This window comes from Entelurus aequoreus, linkage group LG06 (genome assembly GCF_033978785.1).
Source record: "Entelurus aequoreus isolate RoL-2023_Sb linkage group LG06, RoL_Eaeq_v1.1, whole genome shotgun sequence".
In the NCBI taxonomy this organism is placed as follows: domain Eukaryota; kingdom Metazoa; phylum Chordata; class Actinopteri; order Syngnathiformes; family Syngnathidae; genus Entelurus; species Entelurus aequoreus.
Window position 1 is genome coordinate 61,614,345 of NC_084736.1, and position 19,762 is coordinate 61,634,106.

Below are 19,762 nucleotides of genomic sequence, written 5' to 3' on the forward strand. Positions count from 1 at the left end.
GGAGTGGTTTACAAGCGCATGAGTTATTTGTATTTTTTTTTTTTTTTTTTTGTATTCAGGACAGTGCACAATAATAAATAATCTGCTTTAAGGACTGTAAATGAGCCATTTTATATCTTATTACTTATATAAATTGCTAATTTACATCTGTATATAAACATTAAAACAGAAACGCAAAATGATAAAATGATAATATTAAGTTTAAAGCTTTTAAACAGAAATAAAATTTAAAAAATACAATTTGTCAAGGTGACGTCATGACTGGGAACTTTGAAGAAAGTTAAATACCATTTTTTATATTAATTTTTTTTAGCGCTTTCAGTTTATTATTTTTTTTAAATCAGATTAATCACTATTTTTAAATATTTATTAATCCCGATTATTTACAATTAATTATTTTCTTGCATAATTTAAATCAACTTTTTTTTTAAAACGCGATATCTCGACAAAAATGCAATTTTATTGTCAGAATGTCAAACATGAGCATTTTTTATGTTTTCTACTGAACGTCATTTATTTGCTCAAATGTTGGTAACGGCTTTATCTAATCCCGTTTATTTTGAAAGTACTTTTTTTTGTTTGTTTTTTACAAAAACCGATAGAAAATGCAACATATTCAGGGTAATTTCAAGCAAAATAGATCAAAGCAAGAATTTGACCAATATTAAAGTGTTGTTGTTTTTTTCCTTTATGGCGTCGAAAGGGTCAAGTTAATATTTTGGTAGCTATTAACGGGGGAACATGCATGCTGTCATCTTTCCCTTGCAATAACATTATCTTAACACCAGGTAGTACTGTTGTCCACTTGCACGTCACAAGACTTAGTCACAATAAGAGGGTTGAGAGGCCATCCATCCATCCAATTTTTTACCGCTTGTCTCTTCGGGGTTGCATGTAATATTTACTAGGGGTGCAACACCTTTACGGTTGCCACAGGTTCCCTGGTGCCCGGTCCCTCGCCCATTGTCAATGCCATACACCCCCCCTGACTACTACTCCTGCCCTCACGCTGTCCCCCTTCAGCCAACGAGGGGGGAGTCGGAGATGTTCGCGACCCAGGGGTGCCAGCCCCTGGCGGCCCTGTCCATGGACCCCGCCAGCAGCCGTCACCCCTGGCCCTACAGCAGTGTTTCTCAAATATGTTCTGTTACTGAAACAGCTGCTTAAGGAACTCCAGGACAGTTTTGCAATGAACGAGAGTGAGGTGGGAGGAACCCACTTGGCAGAGCATGGAATAGACACTGACCTGGCGCGGCCCATCAAGTGCCACACGTGGCGCATCCCCCTTGCTCGACAGCAAGGCCATGGACGACCTGCTGCAGTCCGACTTTATCGAGCTGTGGTCATGGTTGCGAAGAAGAAGGTTTGTGACTGGCGATTCTGTGTGTATTACAGACGGCTGAACAATGTGACCACAAAGGACTCTTACCCCCTCCCCCGTATCGACAAGTCCTTGGACCTAGTGGTCCTCGTGGTTCAGCACACTGGACCTTAAAAGCGGATACTACCTATAGTGCCCCTTGGCTTGTGGCAGTTCAAAGTCCTTAGTTTTGGGCTCTACAATGCCCCTGCCACTTTTGCCCGGCTTATTAACAAAGTGCTGGCCGGTATCCCCCGCCAGGAGTCCCTGGTGTGCCTGGACGACATCCTGGTACATGGGTGTACTTTCGAAGCAGCCCTGGTGTCCCTAAAGGTTTGTTTGATATCAACGCTTCAGTCATCAACAATTGCATCATCAGAGAAATGAACATTGGAACAGTGTAGGACTGACTGGGTAGGATATGTACAGCAAGTAGTGGACATAGAGAGAGAGATCAGAAAGCATAACAATAAGAATAAGTATCTACATTTGATTATTTACATTTGATTATTTACAATCCGGGGAGGTAGGATGTGGAAGGGAGGGTGATAGTTTAGGGTTGAAGTTGCCTGGAGGTGATCTTTTAGTGAGGTTTTGAAGGAGGATAGAGATGCCCTTTCTTTTACACCTGTTGGGAGTGCATTCCATATTGATGTGGCATAGAAAGAGAATGAGTTAAGACCTTTGTTAGATCGGAATCTGGGTTTAACGTGGTTAGTGGAGCTACCCTTGGTGTTGTGGTTATGGCGGTCATTTACGTTAAGGAAGTAGTTTGACATGTTCTTCTGTATCAGGGAGGTGTAGTGGATTTCATAGACTAGGCTCAGTGCAAGTTGTTTTACTCTGTCCTCTACCCTGAGCCAGCCCACTTTGGAGAAGTGGGTAGGATTGAGGTGTGATCTGGGGTGGAGGTCTAGAAGTAAAAGGACTGACCACTCTGCCCTCCAGTGGTTAATAACTTTCCGGGAGCCAGAAAGGCAGGTCGCCAGATGGTTGGAGGAGCTACAAGGATATGACTTTAAAATACAACATCGACCAGGGGTTCGCCACTCCAACACGGATACTCTCTCATGCCGACCGTGTGCAGCAGATGGATGTCATTTCTGCGATTGCAGGTAAGCACAGGAACGAGAGCAGTGTCTCTGCCATAGACTATTTCACTAAGTTGACGGAGGCTTAGGCCATTCCAAACCAAGTGGCGGAGACCATTGCTGATGGCCTGCTGGGAGGCATGATAAACGGGTTTGGCGTCATGGCGGCCCTTCACTGTGACAGAGGAACAAACTTTGAGTCCCGGATGTTGGCGGTCTTCTGCGAGCGCCTGCGCATCCACAAGACCCGCACTACCCCACTGCACCCTCAGAGAGATGGGTTGGTGGAACGGTTTCACCGGAACCTGGGAGATCCGCTCGCCATCATTACCTCCCACCACCAGTGTGACTGGGACAAACACCTGCCGCTGGTGCTGATGGCGTGTCGCTATGCTGTCCAGGAATCCATGGAGTGCACACCATGTTAGGGAGAGAGATGTGCGCCCTGGCAGAGCTGGCGTTTGGCTGCCCACCTGTTGCCCTGGCCGCCCCTGTAGGGCCAGTGTACGCCAGGAAACTGCAGGACCGTCTGGACTCAGAACGCGGTTTCGCCCGGGAACGGCTGCAACAAGCTGATATGAAACAAAAGTGCTACTATGACATGAAGACTCGAGGAAGGGACTTTGTGACTACTTTCTGGATGCATTGAATGTGTCTTAACCAACAAAGGTTGGCAATTAATTGCTTGGCTGTGCTATCTGAACAAAACGTTGACATTTTGTTAAACTGTAAGTAGAAAATCAATTGTATGTAGTTTCCAATACTATATCTCAACAATAATTAATTAAATGTATTGTTAGAACCAATAAAAAACGAGCTGCAGGATGAAAATGGCCCCCTGGTCACTTGGACATCGATGCATTAACCCAATAACCCTTGAAGTACACATTTTTAACCTGCACACATAATTTAAAGTTCATCCAGACATCATAAATATATATTTTTTTTGGGGGGGGTGGGGGTTAATAATAACTCACACGTGGCAATTTTTTGTCTTAGAAATGAATAAGGCATATACATTCACTGTACAAACATACATATACACATACTGTACATATACATACACTCATGCATATAATCACGTTTCATCAAACATATATTAACGTTGTCGCCCTAGGGGAAACTGGGTAACACATGGCACACTGACTGCGCTTAACCTACGGTTACTATAACAATCTACAAGGTTAATATAGTTGGCTTCTCTTTCTTCCCCTCCATTTACCTGCTTTCTTTTGTATTTCAAGTTAAAATTACATATGTGTATTGTTGCATTTGAACAATTGCATTGTTGATAATAGAGGTAATTATTGTTAATATTCATTATCAGCCCTTTGAGACACTTGTGATTTAGGGCTATATAAATAAACATTGATTGATTGATTGATTATCAATAGCGCTATTTCTATTGGTATTTGTATTGCTCCATTTGTAGTGTAATAATGTCCATTGTCATTTCTGTATTATTTATTTATTTATTTATTGCTATCACTTTTACCATCATATTTGTACATATCCTATTTGCTGATGTTGTTCTATTGTTGTTGTTGTTATTGTTATTGTTGTGTTTGTTGTTGTCTCTCTGTCTTATCCCCCTCTCGTCCCCACAATTTCCCCCTCTGTCTTCCATTTTTTTCTCTTTCTATCCCCTCCTGCTCCGGCCCGGCTGCACCAAATAATAATATAAATCCATTTAATAAAGTCAAATACAAATAAGGCAACAAGAGAAGTATCCCACATTTCTCTTTTGTAAAGTACATTTGTACAGCCAATATGGGCATCTACATCAACTCTATGATTTGCCTGAGAAGCTGGACAGGACAAATTTAAAAAAAACTAAACAAAACCAAAAAAGAAACGGGGCCCGGATGTTTTCTACTGCCAACGCTTTTATTCTGAAACCACACACCGGAAGTGGACGTATCCTAAAAAAAAAAAAAAGCGTTTGGATGGTTTTCAGCCACTCACCATACAGGTGCGCTCGGACATTGGCGTTTTAACTGTTTGAAGCAAACAGTGCGTATTTAATTTACCTTCTTTATGTGTTAAGTAAGACTTCATGGCGACCTCTCATGTCTTCACGTAAGACTAACTGGGACACGAAGGCGCTCAAACACGACGGAGCAACAAACTGGCGAATCAGACCAACGGCACTGAAGAAGCGACGGATTTGTTTTCTGCGTTCATGAAGACAGTTTTTTTTCTTGCGTCGAGGGATTAACACTTGTGAAGATTCGGGTTCATTGGAATATTTTTCTGTTTTTTTTCTCTCCCCTTTTAGTGATTTTCGACCAGTAAAATGTAGCCTCTGCCTGCCAGATGTGAGGGACCACATCTGCAACCTACAGGTCTGTACTGACACCACATATACATACATACATATATACAAGGCATGCCAAATATGTGTCACGTGATATAAGATTATAATTATATGGACATGGCAAGATGATAGCACATTAGTTACCCCTGCTTCAACCTGAAGAGCATTATCATCATCATCATCACTCTCGCCCTTCAAACAGCTCACACAATACAGATGACATCCAATATGCTGATGCTTTGTGAATGTGTGATTGTAACCACTGCAAGACTCACTGGTGCACCTTTCTGTGATTTCTACAGCAAACACCCCCGTCTGTCTACCTGTTCCTCAGGAAAAAAAAAAACCCGCTGCTGCAGCTCCTCAACATCTGCCAGCTCACATCCGAGAGGCTTCAAGGATTAGGCAGCCAGCTTCATGACAGACCTTAGAGACCATGACTGCTTGCTTGAAAGCAGATCACTAAAGTCTCCCATTTAACTGTTTTTCCCCCCACCAGTGGCACTGATAATTATGACGATGATCAGGATCCTGGGTGACATTTGACAGACAGGTGGTTTTCGGTTAGGCCTGCAAAGGGACGATGGCCCGCCTGGGACCAGGCTTGATGCTACCTGTTAATGGTCTGGGCTACCCTCCTCAAAACCTGGCCAGAGTAGTGGTCTGGGAATGGCTGAATGAACATGGCCGCTGGAGGCCCTACGGTGCGGCGGTTTGCCACCACATTGAGAACATCCTGAAGGGGGATGCCCGCGGAACCGTGGTTCTGGGCCAGGTGGATGGTCAGCTCTCCCCTTACATCGTTGATTTGCAGTCCATGCATCAGTTTCGTCAGGATACAGGTAAGAGACGCTTTAGCTACGTGCGATACAGGCCATAAGTACGAATGGGCATCATTTACATTTGAAACGATACCGGTGACAAACCGGTTGGACAATAAATCAAATTTTTATTTCGATTATGGCTTCTACCTATCAAAAATATAATGGAAAAAAACCATTATGGGTCGCGCCACGTGCATGCAAATTCCTGAGCTTGTAGGTCGGTCTTTATTGTCATACAACGAACCTTTGTTTTCAGCACAAACCCATTCAAGATGAGACAAATCATCATCATCAATCTTTATTACAGACCTTAAGATCCATTAAACATATAAAAACACAATACAAAACATTAAAAACTAAACAATAAAACATTAAAAACAAAACAATAAAACATAAATCCCAAATGTCAGTTTCTGACATACAAACATGTGTGCCAATGGTTCCACAGTCCAGATGTACACTGTGTAAACAAACAGTGTACAGGGTTACAGAACAGAAACACTGATGGGTTGCCACGAGGCGCCCCGTAAAAGATGGGAAAAAGGTCAATGGTCTGGGAGGATGAGTAAAAAAAATACAATCTAGACTGGGCTCCGAAGGGGGCCCGGTCTGGAGTGGGAAAAAAACTCCATAGCAAAGCACATATATACATATTACAACATACAACTCGAGACTTGTAACAGAGGGGAGTGGGGGGCTACGGTGGCAGGCTGCAGCTCTTCAGGCGCTGCCCAGCCATCCATCACCCCTAAGGAATTCGCGTCAAGGGCATTGGATGGTGGGTGGGGTGTGTGTGTCTGTGGCATATATTTTTTGTGGATGCATGTCTGCGTGTAAACCTGCCGCGTATCTCTGTTCCCCGGCCTTGGTGTTTTTGCAGCCGCCAGTCAGTCCAAAGTCAACAACAGGTGTGTGTCCATGAGAGACAAAAAGGGAGTTTGTTATGTCGTGTGTTTGTGTTGTAACGGGGAAACAGACGAGTGAGCGTTTTAGTGGAAAAAAGAGCGCATCTACTAGAAGTTTGAGATGTCACCATGGTTGACACTTTTTATTTGACACAACACTAGTATGTCTAATCAAGAGTCACTAAACTCACTAAAGTAAGGCACATGATTTCAGCATTCACGTAACCGCAGACCGAATAACAATGGCCAATAAAATGTAATCCACTGTTAAACGCAGAATATCAAGGAAATTAACATGAATGTGTGTGAAATGCTGTCATTGTGAGGAGAAAAAAACATTTGTTTGGGAAAATAATGTGTCCGGGACCGCAAATTAATCACCGAACACTCAACCGCTCCGTCCTGAACTAAACAATGTCAAGACGGCCACTTGAAACAGCGACTTAAATATTAAACTAAAGCACAACAATCTATACAATCTGTACACCCACAACACATCTCAGACATCGTCGATTTAAGATCAATGTACAAACTGGACAGCGGCACACCCCCCCCATCTTCACCCCCAATCCCCTTCACAATAATAGCATGGTGCGCAACATCCGGTGTGACTGCACTGACAAAATAAAGGTTTCAAAAAAAGTACCTTACACAAGCTTAGTGTAATTAAAACATATATTGATACATTTACAAAATTATGCTTTGACATCAATTTGTAGTTTATAATTGACTTTGGTGGTTCTTTTAAAATTGTATTAGAAGTTGAGTTTTGTTGGTACAATACATTTTCATGTTTTAAAATTAATTAATGATAGTGTTATTAATCGTGACTTGAATATCAATCAAAATAATCCTGATTCAATATTTTTTGCAAAAATCCTACAACTCTACAAATTGGTACTCTTAAAATGGTGCTTGAAAATGGAAAACACATATTTTGACATTCAAGTTGAACACAATCCTATTTTGTAGAAATATGCCAATTGATCGGCAGATTTTTATGAAATAGTACGTAATTGCCAATCAAAAACAAAGATCCCCTCTGGCTGACTGTATTTATTTTTAGTCCACGGCTGACAAGCGGCTAGCAGCTAATTATGTGACTCCAGGGACAAGCGGTACAAAATGGATGGATGGATATACACACTGCGGCGGCGTTCCTCTAAGTTATTAATGATCCCCTTTATTGCAGCAAATTAACTGAACTTTTTTGTATCTTAAGTACCGTATTTTTCGGAGTATAAGTCGCTCCGGAGTATAAGTCGCACCGGCCGAAAATGCATAATAAAGAAGGAAAAAAACATATATAAGTCGCACTGGAATATAAGTCGCATTTTTGGGGGAAATTTATTTGATAAAACCCAACACCAAGAATAGACATTTGAAAGGCAATTTAAAATAAATAAAGAATAGTGAACAACAGGCTGAATAAGTGTACGTTATATGACGCATAAATAACCAACTGAGAACGTGCCTGGTATGTTAACGTAACATATTATGGTAAGAGTCATTCAAATAACTATAACATATAGAACATGCTATACGTTTACCAAACAATCTGTCACTCCTAATCGCTAAATCCCATGAAATCTTATACGTCTAGTCTCTTACGTGAATGAGCTAAATAATATTATTTGATACTTTACGGTAATGTGTTAATCATTTCACACATAAATCGCTCCTGAGTATAAGTCGCACCCCCGGCCAAACTATGAAAAAAAACTGTGACTTTTTGTCCGAAAAATACGGTATGATCACTGAAGGATGAGCCTAAAGATGTTACACGCCGCAAGTAAACCAAGAGAAGGCGTGCTAATAGCTTAGCTAACTGCTAAGTTGGCTTTAAACAACACAGAAATAGGTGCTTTTTAAACCTAAAGAAGTCTAGATATTAACATGAAATGAGAAAGTAGATTAATATGAGTCTACAGAGAGGATAATTAATTCAATTAATAAATCATCGGTTATTGAAGTTTACTAATCGATTATATAATTTTCCATGTCCGAATTGCGATATATATGTATCTAATATATATGTATATACATACACATTAATTCAAGACTCACCCAAAGTCAGCTGTGATAAAGTACAGTTGAAAAATAATAGGAAGAACTGAAATAATCAAGTCAAAGTCAAGCCTTGTCTTTAAATGTTCACTTTTGCATCTCATTGCATATAATTGTGTTGGGTTCTAAGACCCTTGATTAAAGTTATGAACAGAGACATCATTAGTTTTTCAAGACAGGGGGAGACTCAACCACCTGGAGATGCACTAATAATAATATAATCTTAGGAATGATATTGTATTGTTGTGATTTGTATTATCCACTGCTGATATGTTACACTATGAAGTAAATGAAAACTTGTCATTGTTCACCTAATATATATATATATATATATATATATATATATATATATATATATATATATATATATATATATATATATATATATATATATATATATATATATATATATATATATATATATATATATATATATATATATATATATATATATATATGTGTGAAGTTATATGATTATTTATTTAAATTCACATTCTGTTGGCATGTTTTTGTGCCAAAACCAAATGATCAAAAATATATGTTAATTCCATCTTTAAACAGTCAAAAACTTAATTAAAGTTTTTACATGTGTTTTGAAAAAGCTGGTTTCAACCAAATCCATGTAAAAATTAGTTTTGTAGTGCATGTAAACATATCAAGTGTGTGTATATGGGTCGCGGTGATGTTGGGTTTAGGGTGGGATGGGGGGGGGTCCTTCAGGCATCTTGTGTATGGGGGCCCAGAATTTGGTGCTACGCCCCTGCAGGTAGATACATGTAAGTACACGGTTAGTACAAAAAATATGATGTAGATCTATAATTAGGAGAATCCTGCTTCCTCTGCAAATGATGTCACATCATCTCTCTTTGGGACTGATTAAAACGGAGCCAGCCTTGATGCGTTAGCAACACAAGTCTTACGTAAGGTCCCAGGGAATAAATCAGAGTCCTGAATGTCCCGGCCTGCTTTGGGACTCCAGCTGAGCTCGGAGCGTCCACACGGCATGAGCCACCCAGATGAAAAGGTGCTGCAATCATTTATTCATTCAAGAGGGGGTTGCTGCCGTGGTGAAACCTTGCTGAAGGGCACAGTGTCAGGGGGGAAGCGCATTCATCAAGTAAATGGGTCCTGTAGCTTGGAGCAAAGGTCTCTTATCAGGATGTCGAATCCATGAAATTAGTTTGAAGTGGGCATTTGAATGCGATTCAGTGCACGTTTTTACTAATTGTCATTTTATCTTATTGTGTGGATTTTGTCACAGTTTGAAGGGCAGTGGGTGTAATGTACGTCATGTAAAAGAGTGGCCCATTACTCTGAAGAAATGAACATGTCAGCTTTGACGTACATCATGACACATCTCGTATTTTAGAGCATGCATGCTCTTTTTGCTTTTGTCCCAGCATTTAAAGCATAATTTATGTGGAGGAAATTGAAGCAGGCTATGTGAATCTCTCTCGGAGATGATTTAATGATATTGCGTAACGTCAGTGGAGCGACACAAATATGTACTGTATGTATGCAAGGTGACCTCGCTGTGCATTGATCTGCATTATGTCAGTTTCCATTGATTCATTTACATTCACAGTATAATTACCTGCAGAATACAGTGTAATTAAGTTAGTCTGTGTTCAACTGATGGCTAGCTGCTCAGGCGATATACTGTGCTGCATGACCCTGATTTTGATTCAAAATATTCATACAGTAGTAACCCAGTGTACATTAATTTGTTCCAAAATCAGAATCAGAAACACTTTAATAATCCCGAGGGGAAATTAAGATGTTCGGCACAATCCCATTCAAGAGTAGACAAACATAACAGGGAGACAGAACAGGTGCGCTGACGGGTCTGCCAACTTCCGGCGCCCCTTACAAAAAAGGTGAGAAACAGGTAAATGCTGGGGGGGCTGATGCAACCAGCCACTTCTACACACAGCCACAAAAGTTAAACAAAAACAAAAAAAACATATACACTGTGGTGGCCTCTGCGGTGTTCCACGCCATTGTCTGCCGGGGTGGGGGGAGCATGGCCAGAGACAGGAGCAGACCCAACAGAGCAACCAAGAGAGCCGACTCCACCCTTGGCCGAAAAACATCGCCAACTCTTGAAGAAGACCAAAATGTACTTTAAACAATTATCGTATTTTTCGGACTATAAGTCGCAGTTTTTTTCATAGTTATTTCATCGGATTTAGCGATTAGGAGTGACCGATAGTTTAGTAAACGTATAGCATGTTCTATATGTTATAGTTATTTGAATGACTCTTACCATAATATGTTACGTTAACATACCAGGCACGTTCTCAGTTGGTTATTTATGCGTCATATAACGTACACTTATTCAGCCTGTTGTTCACTATTCATTATTTATTTTAAATTGCCTTTCAAATGTCTATTCTTGGTGTTGGGTTTTATCAAATAAATTTCCCCAAAAAATGCGACTTATACTCCAGTGCGACTTGTATATGTTTTTTTCCTTTTTTATTATGCATTTTCGGCCGGTGCGACTTATACTCCGGAGCGACTTATACTCCGAAAAATGCGGTACTCAAACCCAAAAATATTAACACAAAACCATTATAGAGAATAATTATAGTTTTACATGCAGAAAACTATAAAATACATAAAAATGACAAATGAAATGGACAAAAACATTAAAACGTCACTATTAGCTTGTTGAAATTATTGGTGAAGACGGCGATGAGCAGCAAAGGAGCACCTTTTCAACTTTTGCTACTAGTTATTTCTTGATCCCAATAGGGTTGCAATGATTAATCGATTAATTTGATATAAAAAAATATATATATTCTGTTGATTCAAATAATCATCTAATCTAATAAAAATGTATCAAATTAAAATTTGTGGACATAGTTTCTACACGGACGCTGCAATAGAGTGCTAGTGTGTGGGTGTCGTGATCTGTGTGGCGGCAATCAGCAGAGATTTCGATGGTAGTCTGTAGTAGATAGAGTTGTTGGCTAGTGCAGGCACAAAGCAGCACACGTCTGCTTTGGCTACAAGATGAGCCACACTGCCATTCGTCAGCCATTAGGACGGGGCTGGACTCTGACATTTATCACCCCTCGTTGTCCTGTTCTGTGCATTGCCTTCCCCCTTGCCTGGTATAAACCTTTCCCATGAAGGCCTGATGGACATCAGCCTGGTCACCTGCTCCAATTCTCTTTGTTCCTCGTGTGTACGGCTGAGCTACTGTTGCATCACAGCCATTGTTTTGAGCCTCCATTATGCTTTTTCAATGTAGAGAGAGTTAAATGGAACATGTATTGAATGTTTACATTGACACCTTGCTACAGTTGTGGCTCAACAGGGTTTCACATTTGTAGAGAAACACCATTTTATAGTGATCTCACCCTCTAAAGTTGTTTTGCAAGTGGTTTTAAGTGGTCTGTCCTGCTATCCTGTGGTTTCTAAAGGAATTCCTGATGGTTTGAACTGTGCTGAGTTGCTCCATTTAATGATTGTGCCTGTGGTTAATTCCAGATGTATAGTTGCAGGGTCTCTCTTTGTATGTGAAGCATCTGTATTTAGATTTCATTTGCATACATACTGTATGCCACAAAGTTCTTATGAAGAAGACTTGGCTTTGGTGAAATGTCCACCCCCGGCCCCTTCCCATAGTTCTTCATATACAGTCAGAGCTTAGAGGCTTATGTGTAGTGTGGATGAATATCTGGCTGGAAGCAGCTTTTGGCTCCCGGCCAAGCAGAATTGATCTGTTCTTCTCCCCAGAGGAATGCTTGAACCTCCAAACACTCGTGTAGACTGATCCCCTTTCACTAAACACACACCCACCTGCAAAACACACCGACATATACGGTATCCATCATGTTCCCACTTTCATGGCCTTCATTTCACACCACGGTTATTGCTTTTGCTTCTTGACTTTGTTCTTGCCCTGATGTTGAAGTGACAGAAAAACACAGAACACTTAGAAATGCCTGTTAAATTTTTAGAGTGGGAGAAAGGTGATGGATTTTAAGGTTGACTCTGATGCAGTTATGTACTGGCTTTAAGGGATAGGGTTATGAAAAGGATGTTCCAAAACTGCACGCAGGCAGCAAGAGCTGTCTTAAAAATAGCCTGTAGATAAATATAGACCTCACCATGATGAAAATCAAGACTTTTACAGGCATAAAATGTTGGCGTAATTTAATAATTTGACAAATTCAAACCTAAGTAGATTGCCGTTATTCACGGGGGTTACGTTTCAAAACCAGCCGCAAATACCAAAAATATGTGGTAAATATACAACCCATACAAATAATAATAAATCCTGGGTTAGGCTGAGACGACATCATACTAGGGTTGCAGCTATCGTTTATTTTATTGATCGAGTAATCAATTATTTTGTTCGATTAAACACTATAGCCTAAATGCGTATGTGGAAGTCTTGCACCTCCGGGTTCTTCGGACCACCAAGGACGGACATGACAGCCTCGTTCATCTTTGAGAACAATGTTTTATTTTTCACTAAATGTTCTTTCTGTTGCCTTTCAGCCATCAGTGTCTGTCTCTGTCTCTCTCTCACTCGTGCTCGTGTTCGTCTTTTCTCTCCACCATCAACAACTCTTTTTCCAGTTAGCGTCCAATTATACGCGTATTACGCTGTAGTATTTTACCTTTGTGTGTTGACGTGATCGCTTGTTTATTCATCTTGAATCACACAGCAAACACTGAATATTTCGATACACTCCAGTCCTGTAAGGCACATTGGGCTTGATCTACTAAAGGTTTGCGTGTATTAATATATTTGCAAACCTGATTTACGAAGCATATGTGCAAATGATTGTGTCTCTTACGTGACCAAAATAAAAGGCGCAATTATTTTAGCGGGTGTGTCTGTCTGTATATGCTGATTATCAGAACGCCCACAGTACTCGGAGGAAAAATTGCAAACATAATTATTTAGATCGATAGCACCTTATTGTCATTGCACTTAAAAAGTACAATGTAATGCACAGACCCGTTTAAGAGCAGACATACATTGTAGGTAGACAAAACAGGAACGCTGATGGGTCGCCACTAGGGCGACGCCTCCTAAAAGGTGGGAAAAGGCGGACGTGGTGCGAGGAGGATGAGTAAAAAAAAAGGCGATCCCAGACTAGACTCCTCGTGGGGGTTTCGTCTTTTGGGGTGGGGAACTCTGGGGCCAGGAAAAAAACTCAAAAGCCACGATTAGCACATATACACATGTTATGACACACAAACCTTGAGACTTGGAACAGGAGGGGAGCACACGCATTGACACATGGTGTCATTTATCAAGACTAAAACTTAACTGCGGCGCGGGAGCTGTTTTGTTTTTTTATTTAGCACTATAAAGGACGTGCAAACTGACCATTACGCAGAAACAGCTGTGAGAAAGGAGGTCATCGCGTGCAGCTGTGTCCTATGTATGCTTGTCAACATTTTTGGACCTTCAGACATATCTTCTATTCAGCATTAAAATGTTTTTATTTTGTAGCTGCTGGATGACTTACGGGGCTGATTAAAACTAATTTAATTGCAGACGTTTTTTTATGACATTCTTTTTTTCATCCATCCATCCATTTTCTACCACTTGTCCCTTTCGGGGTTGTGGGGGGTGCTGGAGCCTATCTCAGCTGCATTTGGGCGGAAGGCGGGGAACACCCTGGACAAGTCGCCACCTCATCGCAGGGCCAACACAAATAGACAGACATATACACTGTAAATGAAATAAAAAAACTCCATGCAACATGCATTTTCTTGCGTCTAGAGCGCACACTCGCAGTTGGTGCCAGCCTCTCCCATGGGCGCACCTGCTCAGTGGCCTCGTGGTTGGAGTGTCCGCCCTGAGATCGGTAGGTCGTGAGTTCAAACCCCGGCCGAGTCATACCAAAGACTATAAAAATGGGACCCATTACCTCCATGCTTGGCACTCAGCATCAAGGGTTGGAATTGGGGGTTAAATCACCAAAATCTATTCCCGGGCGCGGCCACCGCTGCTGCTCACTGCTCCCCTCACCTCCCAGGGGGTGATGAAGGGGATGGATCAAATGCAGATGACACATTTCACCACACCTAGTGTGTGTGACAATCATTGGTACTTTTAACTTTAACTTTTTTAACTTAAAAAAGTGGGTTCCTTTGTAGATCGCACTGAAAGATTGCTTCTGAAATACCCATAAAAAGTGGTACATGTCTGCTGCATGTTTCAAAACACAGCAAAATGCCACAGGTAGGAGCATGATATTCATGAATGTGCTGTAAATCAGTAGCTCCATTGTGATAGCTGGGTAATACATGCAAAAATCTCATTTAAACAGGAAGGTCTGCACTAGTTATCAGTTGTGCACACAGTCTTAGTAGATCACATGCAACATGCTCACTGATAGTACACCCATTTTTCACTGACGTGTCGTTGCATTCAAACTTCAAAGATTCTTTATTGTCATTTCATGCATACATGCAAGACATGGAAGAATCAATATACTGTTTCTCTCTCATCCTGTACTATGGAGCTAATTTTAAGATTTCAACCATTACATTGTACATTTATGCTATCTCTAAGGGAGAGCCCCGCCGGGTGGCGGGGCTCTCCCTTAGAGATAGGGTGAGAAGCTCTGCCATCCGGGGGGAGCTCAAAGTAAAGCCGCTGCTCCTCCACATCGAGAGGAGCCAGATGAGGTGGTTCGGGCATCTGGTCAGGATGCCACCCGAACGCCTCCCTAGGGAGGTGTTTAGGGCACGTCCGACCGGTAGGAGGCCACGGGGAAGACCCAGGACACGTTGGGAAGACTATGTCTCCCGGCTGGCCTGGGAATGCCTCGGGATCCCCCGGGAAGAGCTGGACGAAGTGGCTCGGGGGAGGTAAGTCTGGGTTTCCCTGCTTAGGCTGCTGCCCCCGCGACCTGACCTCGGATAAGCGGAAGAAGATGGATGGATGGATGGATGGATGGATTTATGCTGTATTTGTGTTTCATTATCCTGTGGTGAAAAAGGTATAAGTTTTGACCCAAAATTTGCGGGGAAATTAATCCTGAATTGCAAATACGCGCAGATTCACTTTGGTGACTTTTTCTGTTTTTGCTGTAACTTTATAAGCTTGTCAGTTGATGTGTAATTAAAGTGTTGCTTTTGTCATTAAAGCTTATGCCAAATGAAACTTCAATTTCGTGCAGGATAGTTATTTGTTTTGGCGTTCCATGCTATGTTTTTAAAATAATGTATTAATCAGATTATACACAGGGTGGATTTATTTTGATTCATTCTGATCTCCTTATAGAAAACTATAAAACACATTTGTATTTGTTTATGCCTTCTGAAACAAATGTGAAAATTGTTAAGGTGCAAGCTGCGCCGTTTCATAACTTTGAGGACTGAACTCCTATTTTCCAATGGTCCAATCCACTACCTCCTAATTGCTGTGATTAAACGGGTAAACAAAGAAGGTATTATGTTCCCATGTCTGCTCTAATTTTCCATAAGAAACCGTTGTGGCTTTTAACTAGCTGAGCACATGCAGTACTACAGATGATTGAGGAAGGCTGTTTTCTTTCCTTTTTGCTTTTTTTTTTTTTTTGCTGCGAAATTGTATGTGGCCGGAATATGTAAACTGCTGAAAAAATAAAAGGAACACTAAAATAACACTTGCTATATCCAAATTAATGACATATTCTTATTAAATATTTTGTTCTTTGCATTGTTGAATGTGCTGACAACAAAATCATCCAAACCTTATCAATGGAAATCAAATTTATTAACCCATGGAGGTCTAGATTTGGAGTCACACTCAAAATTAAAGTATAAAAACACACTACAGGCTGTCTATTCCATTTGCCGAACAGCATCTGAAATTGATTGTCAATCAGTGTTGCTTCTTAAGTGGACAGTTTGATTTCACGGAAGTGTAAGTGACTTGGAGTTACATTGTGTTGTTTAAAGGCCTACTGAAATGAAATGTTTTTATTTAAACGGGGATAGCAGATCTATTCTATGTGTCATACTTGATCATTTCGCGATATTGCCATATTTTTGCTGAAAGGATTTAGTAGAGAACAACGACTATAAAGATCGCAACTTTTGGTATCTGACAAAAAAAAGCCTTGCCCCTACCGGAAGTAGCGTGACGTAGTCAGTTGAACATTTCCGCAAAGTTCCCTATTGTTTACAATGATGACGGCCAGAAGTGAGAGCGATTCGGACAGAGAAAGCGACGATTTCCCCATTAATTTGAGCGAGGATGAAAGATTTGTGGATGAGGAAAGTGCAAGTGAAGGACTAGTGGGGAGTGGAAGCGATTCAGATAGGGAAGATGCTGTGAGAGGCGGGTGGGACCTGATATTCAGCTGGGAATGACTACAACAGTAAATAAACACAAGACATATATATACTCTATTAGCCACAACACAACCAGGCTTATATTTAATATGCCACAAATTAATCCCGCATAACAAACACCTAGGTGTTTGTTATGCTAGCTCCTAGCTCCTAGCTCCCGTCCATATAACCCGCCAATACAATTCAAACACCTGCACAACACACACAATCACTCAGCCCAAAGGACCGTTCACCTAACCCAAGGTTCATAAAGCTTATATATTTACCCAAAGTTACGTACGTGACACGCACGTACGGGCAAGCGATCAAATGTTTGGAAGCGCAGCTGCGTACTCACGGTAGCACGTCTGCATCTGTGTATCCAAATCAAAGTAATCCTGGTAAGAGTCTGTGTTGTCCTAGTTCTCTACAGGCGTCTGTGTATCGAAGTCAAAGTCCTCCTGGTAAGAGTCTCTGTTGTCCGAGTTCTTCGATCTTGACTGCATCTTTCGGGAATGTAAACAATGAAACACCGGCTGTGTTGTGTTGCTGACTTCCCTCGCAATATACTCCGCTTCGCACCGACAACTTTCTTCTTTGCTTGCTCAGCTTCTTTCTCCATAATGCAATGAACAAATTGCAACAGATTCACCAACACAGATGTCCAGAATACTGTGGAATTATGAGATGAAAACAGAGCTATTTTGTATTGGCTTCAATGGGGTACCGATACTTCTGTTTCACTGGCTGCGTCACGCACATACGTCATCATCCAAAGGCGTTTTCAACCGGAAGTTTAGCGGGAAATTTAAAATTGCACTTTATAAGTTAACCCGGCCGTATCGGGATGTGTTGCAATGTTAAGATTTCATCATTGATATATAAACTATCAGACCGAGTGGTCGGTAGTAGTGGGTTTCAGTAGGCCTTTAAGTGTTCCCTTTATTTGTTTTTAGCAGTTTAGTTAAATGGTACTATGTCGTTGGTCTGTGGATGTAAGTTAAAAGGATAAAAGGCTGTTGTATATGTGCTAAAGGTCAGGTGCTGTGTGCATACATACACAAGCACTGCTTGTTTCAAAAGAATGAACACAGAGACTTCAATTCAAAGCAACCTACACTGTGTAACCCTTTTTATCAAATATGTGATTGCGTCTCTGAATTAGTCCTGTACCTGGTGGAGGTATTTTGCTTCCCATCTTAAATATTTCTTTGTAATTGCATGATTGAGACAAGGCTTTTAGCAGAGTCTAAATGATGCTTAGGCAAAGCAGTGCGAAGGTGCCACAACCGCTTGGCTGTATTCCACTTGGACAGGAGACGGTTTGGAGCGGTGCTTTGTGGAGCAGAGGAGGGCGGTAGTGATGAACACTGGGGTGAGGAGACGAAAGGAACAGAGCGAGAGGTGGAGCTCTTCTGATGGAAAGTGACAGTGATAGAGCCATAATGACACTGTTAAGCTGTGCATGTTTGCCTGCTCTTAAACTCCCACACATTAGCAGCTTTTCAAGATGATGTAATTTCAACGTGTTAGATAGTGGTCCATACATTATCAATATGTCCGTTAGGCATGGGCGATATGGCCTAAAATCTATATCAAAATATGTATTGCAGCCTCCTGCGATAACAATATATATAAATGATAATAGAAGCATTTCAGAACGGGTTACAAAGGCTTCTAATTTGGCTGCTGACAAATGCGAGACCATAATACATAATTTCCAGTTGTAATATTTTCTCAAAACTATTATTTGCATTTCGTGATCTTATTATTAACCAAGTGTTAGTAAAATTGTTGTTATTATAAGCGCCAACACAGACAAACTATTTTTAGCGACGGTGTGATCGTGTCGTCTTTTCAATAGGAGACAGGTCTGGGGCAGGCCGGTCTAGTACCCGCACTCTTTTACTACGAAGCCACACTGTGTTAACATGTGCAGAATGTGGCTTGGCATTGTCTTGCTGGAAAAAAAGGTGTTGCTCCAAAACCTGTATGTACCTTTCAGCATTAATGGTGCCTTCACAGATGTGTAATTTACCCATGCCTTGGACACTAATACACCCCCATACCATCACAGATGCTGGCTTTTGAACTTTGCGTCTATAACAGTCCGGATGGTTCTGTTCCTCTTTGGTCCGGAGGACACGACGTCCACAGTTTCCAAAAACAATTTTAAATGTCTGAGCCGAGGATGTCGTTGTAGCTTGTGCAGCCCTTTGAGACACTTGTGATTTAGGGCTATATAAATAAACTTTCCTTGATTGATTGAAATGTGGACTCGTCACACCACAGAACACTTTTCCACTTTGTTTCAGTCCATCTTAAATGAGCTCGGGCCTAGCGAAGCCGGCGGCGTTTCTGGGGATTGTTGATAAATGGCTTTCGCTTTGCATAGTAGAGTTTTAACTTGCACTTACAGATGTATCGACGAACTGTAGTTACTGAAAGTGGTTTTCTGAAGTGTTCCTGAGCCCATATGGTGATATCCCTTACACGCTGATGTCAGTTTTTGATGCAGTACCGCCTGAGGGATCGAAGGTCACGGGCATTGCCGCTTGCGTGCAGTGATTTCTCCAGATTCCCTGAACCTTTTGATGATATTACGGACCGTAGATGGTGAAATCCCTAAATTCCTTGCAATACCTCATTGAGAAATGTAGTTCTTAAACTGTTCGACAATTTGTTGACAAAGTGGTGACCCTCGCCCCATCCTTCTTTGTGAATGACTGAGCATTTCATGGAAGCTACTTTTGTACCCAATCATGGCACCCACCTGTTCCCAATTAGCCTGTTCACCTGTGGGATGTTCCAAATAAGTGTTTGATGAGCATTCCTCAACTTTCTAGGTCTTTTTTGCCACTTTTGCCAGCTTTTTTGAAACATGTTGCACGCATCAAATT

The 19,762-nt window shown here is 41.2% G+C and overlaps 1 protein-coding gene across 2 annotated transcripts in view; it reads left to right on the top strand.

Moving 5' to 3' along the window:
• The first annotated feature begins 4,388 nt into the window (after nucleotides 1–4,388).
• Nucleotides 4,389–19,762, top strand: part of dtx1 (deltex 1, E3 ubiquitin ligase) — an 85,171-nt gene continuing 69,797 nt past the window's right edge. For both annotated transcript variants that reach the window (XM_062051135.1, XM_062051134.1), the window contains exons 1-2: nucleotides 4,389–4,796; nucleotides 5,071–5,610. In XM_062051135.1, the coding sequence (XP_061907119.1) occupies nucleotides 5,352–5,610 (259 nt within the window). In that variant the 5' untranslated portion in view covers nucleotides 4,389–4,796; nucleotides 5,071–5,351. The remainder of the gene's footprint in view (nucleotides 4,797–5,070; nucleotides 5,611–19,762) is intronic.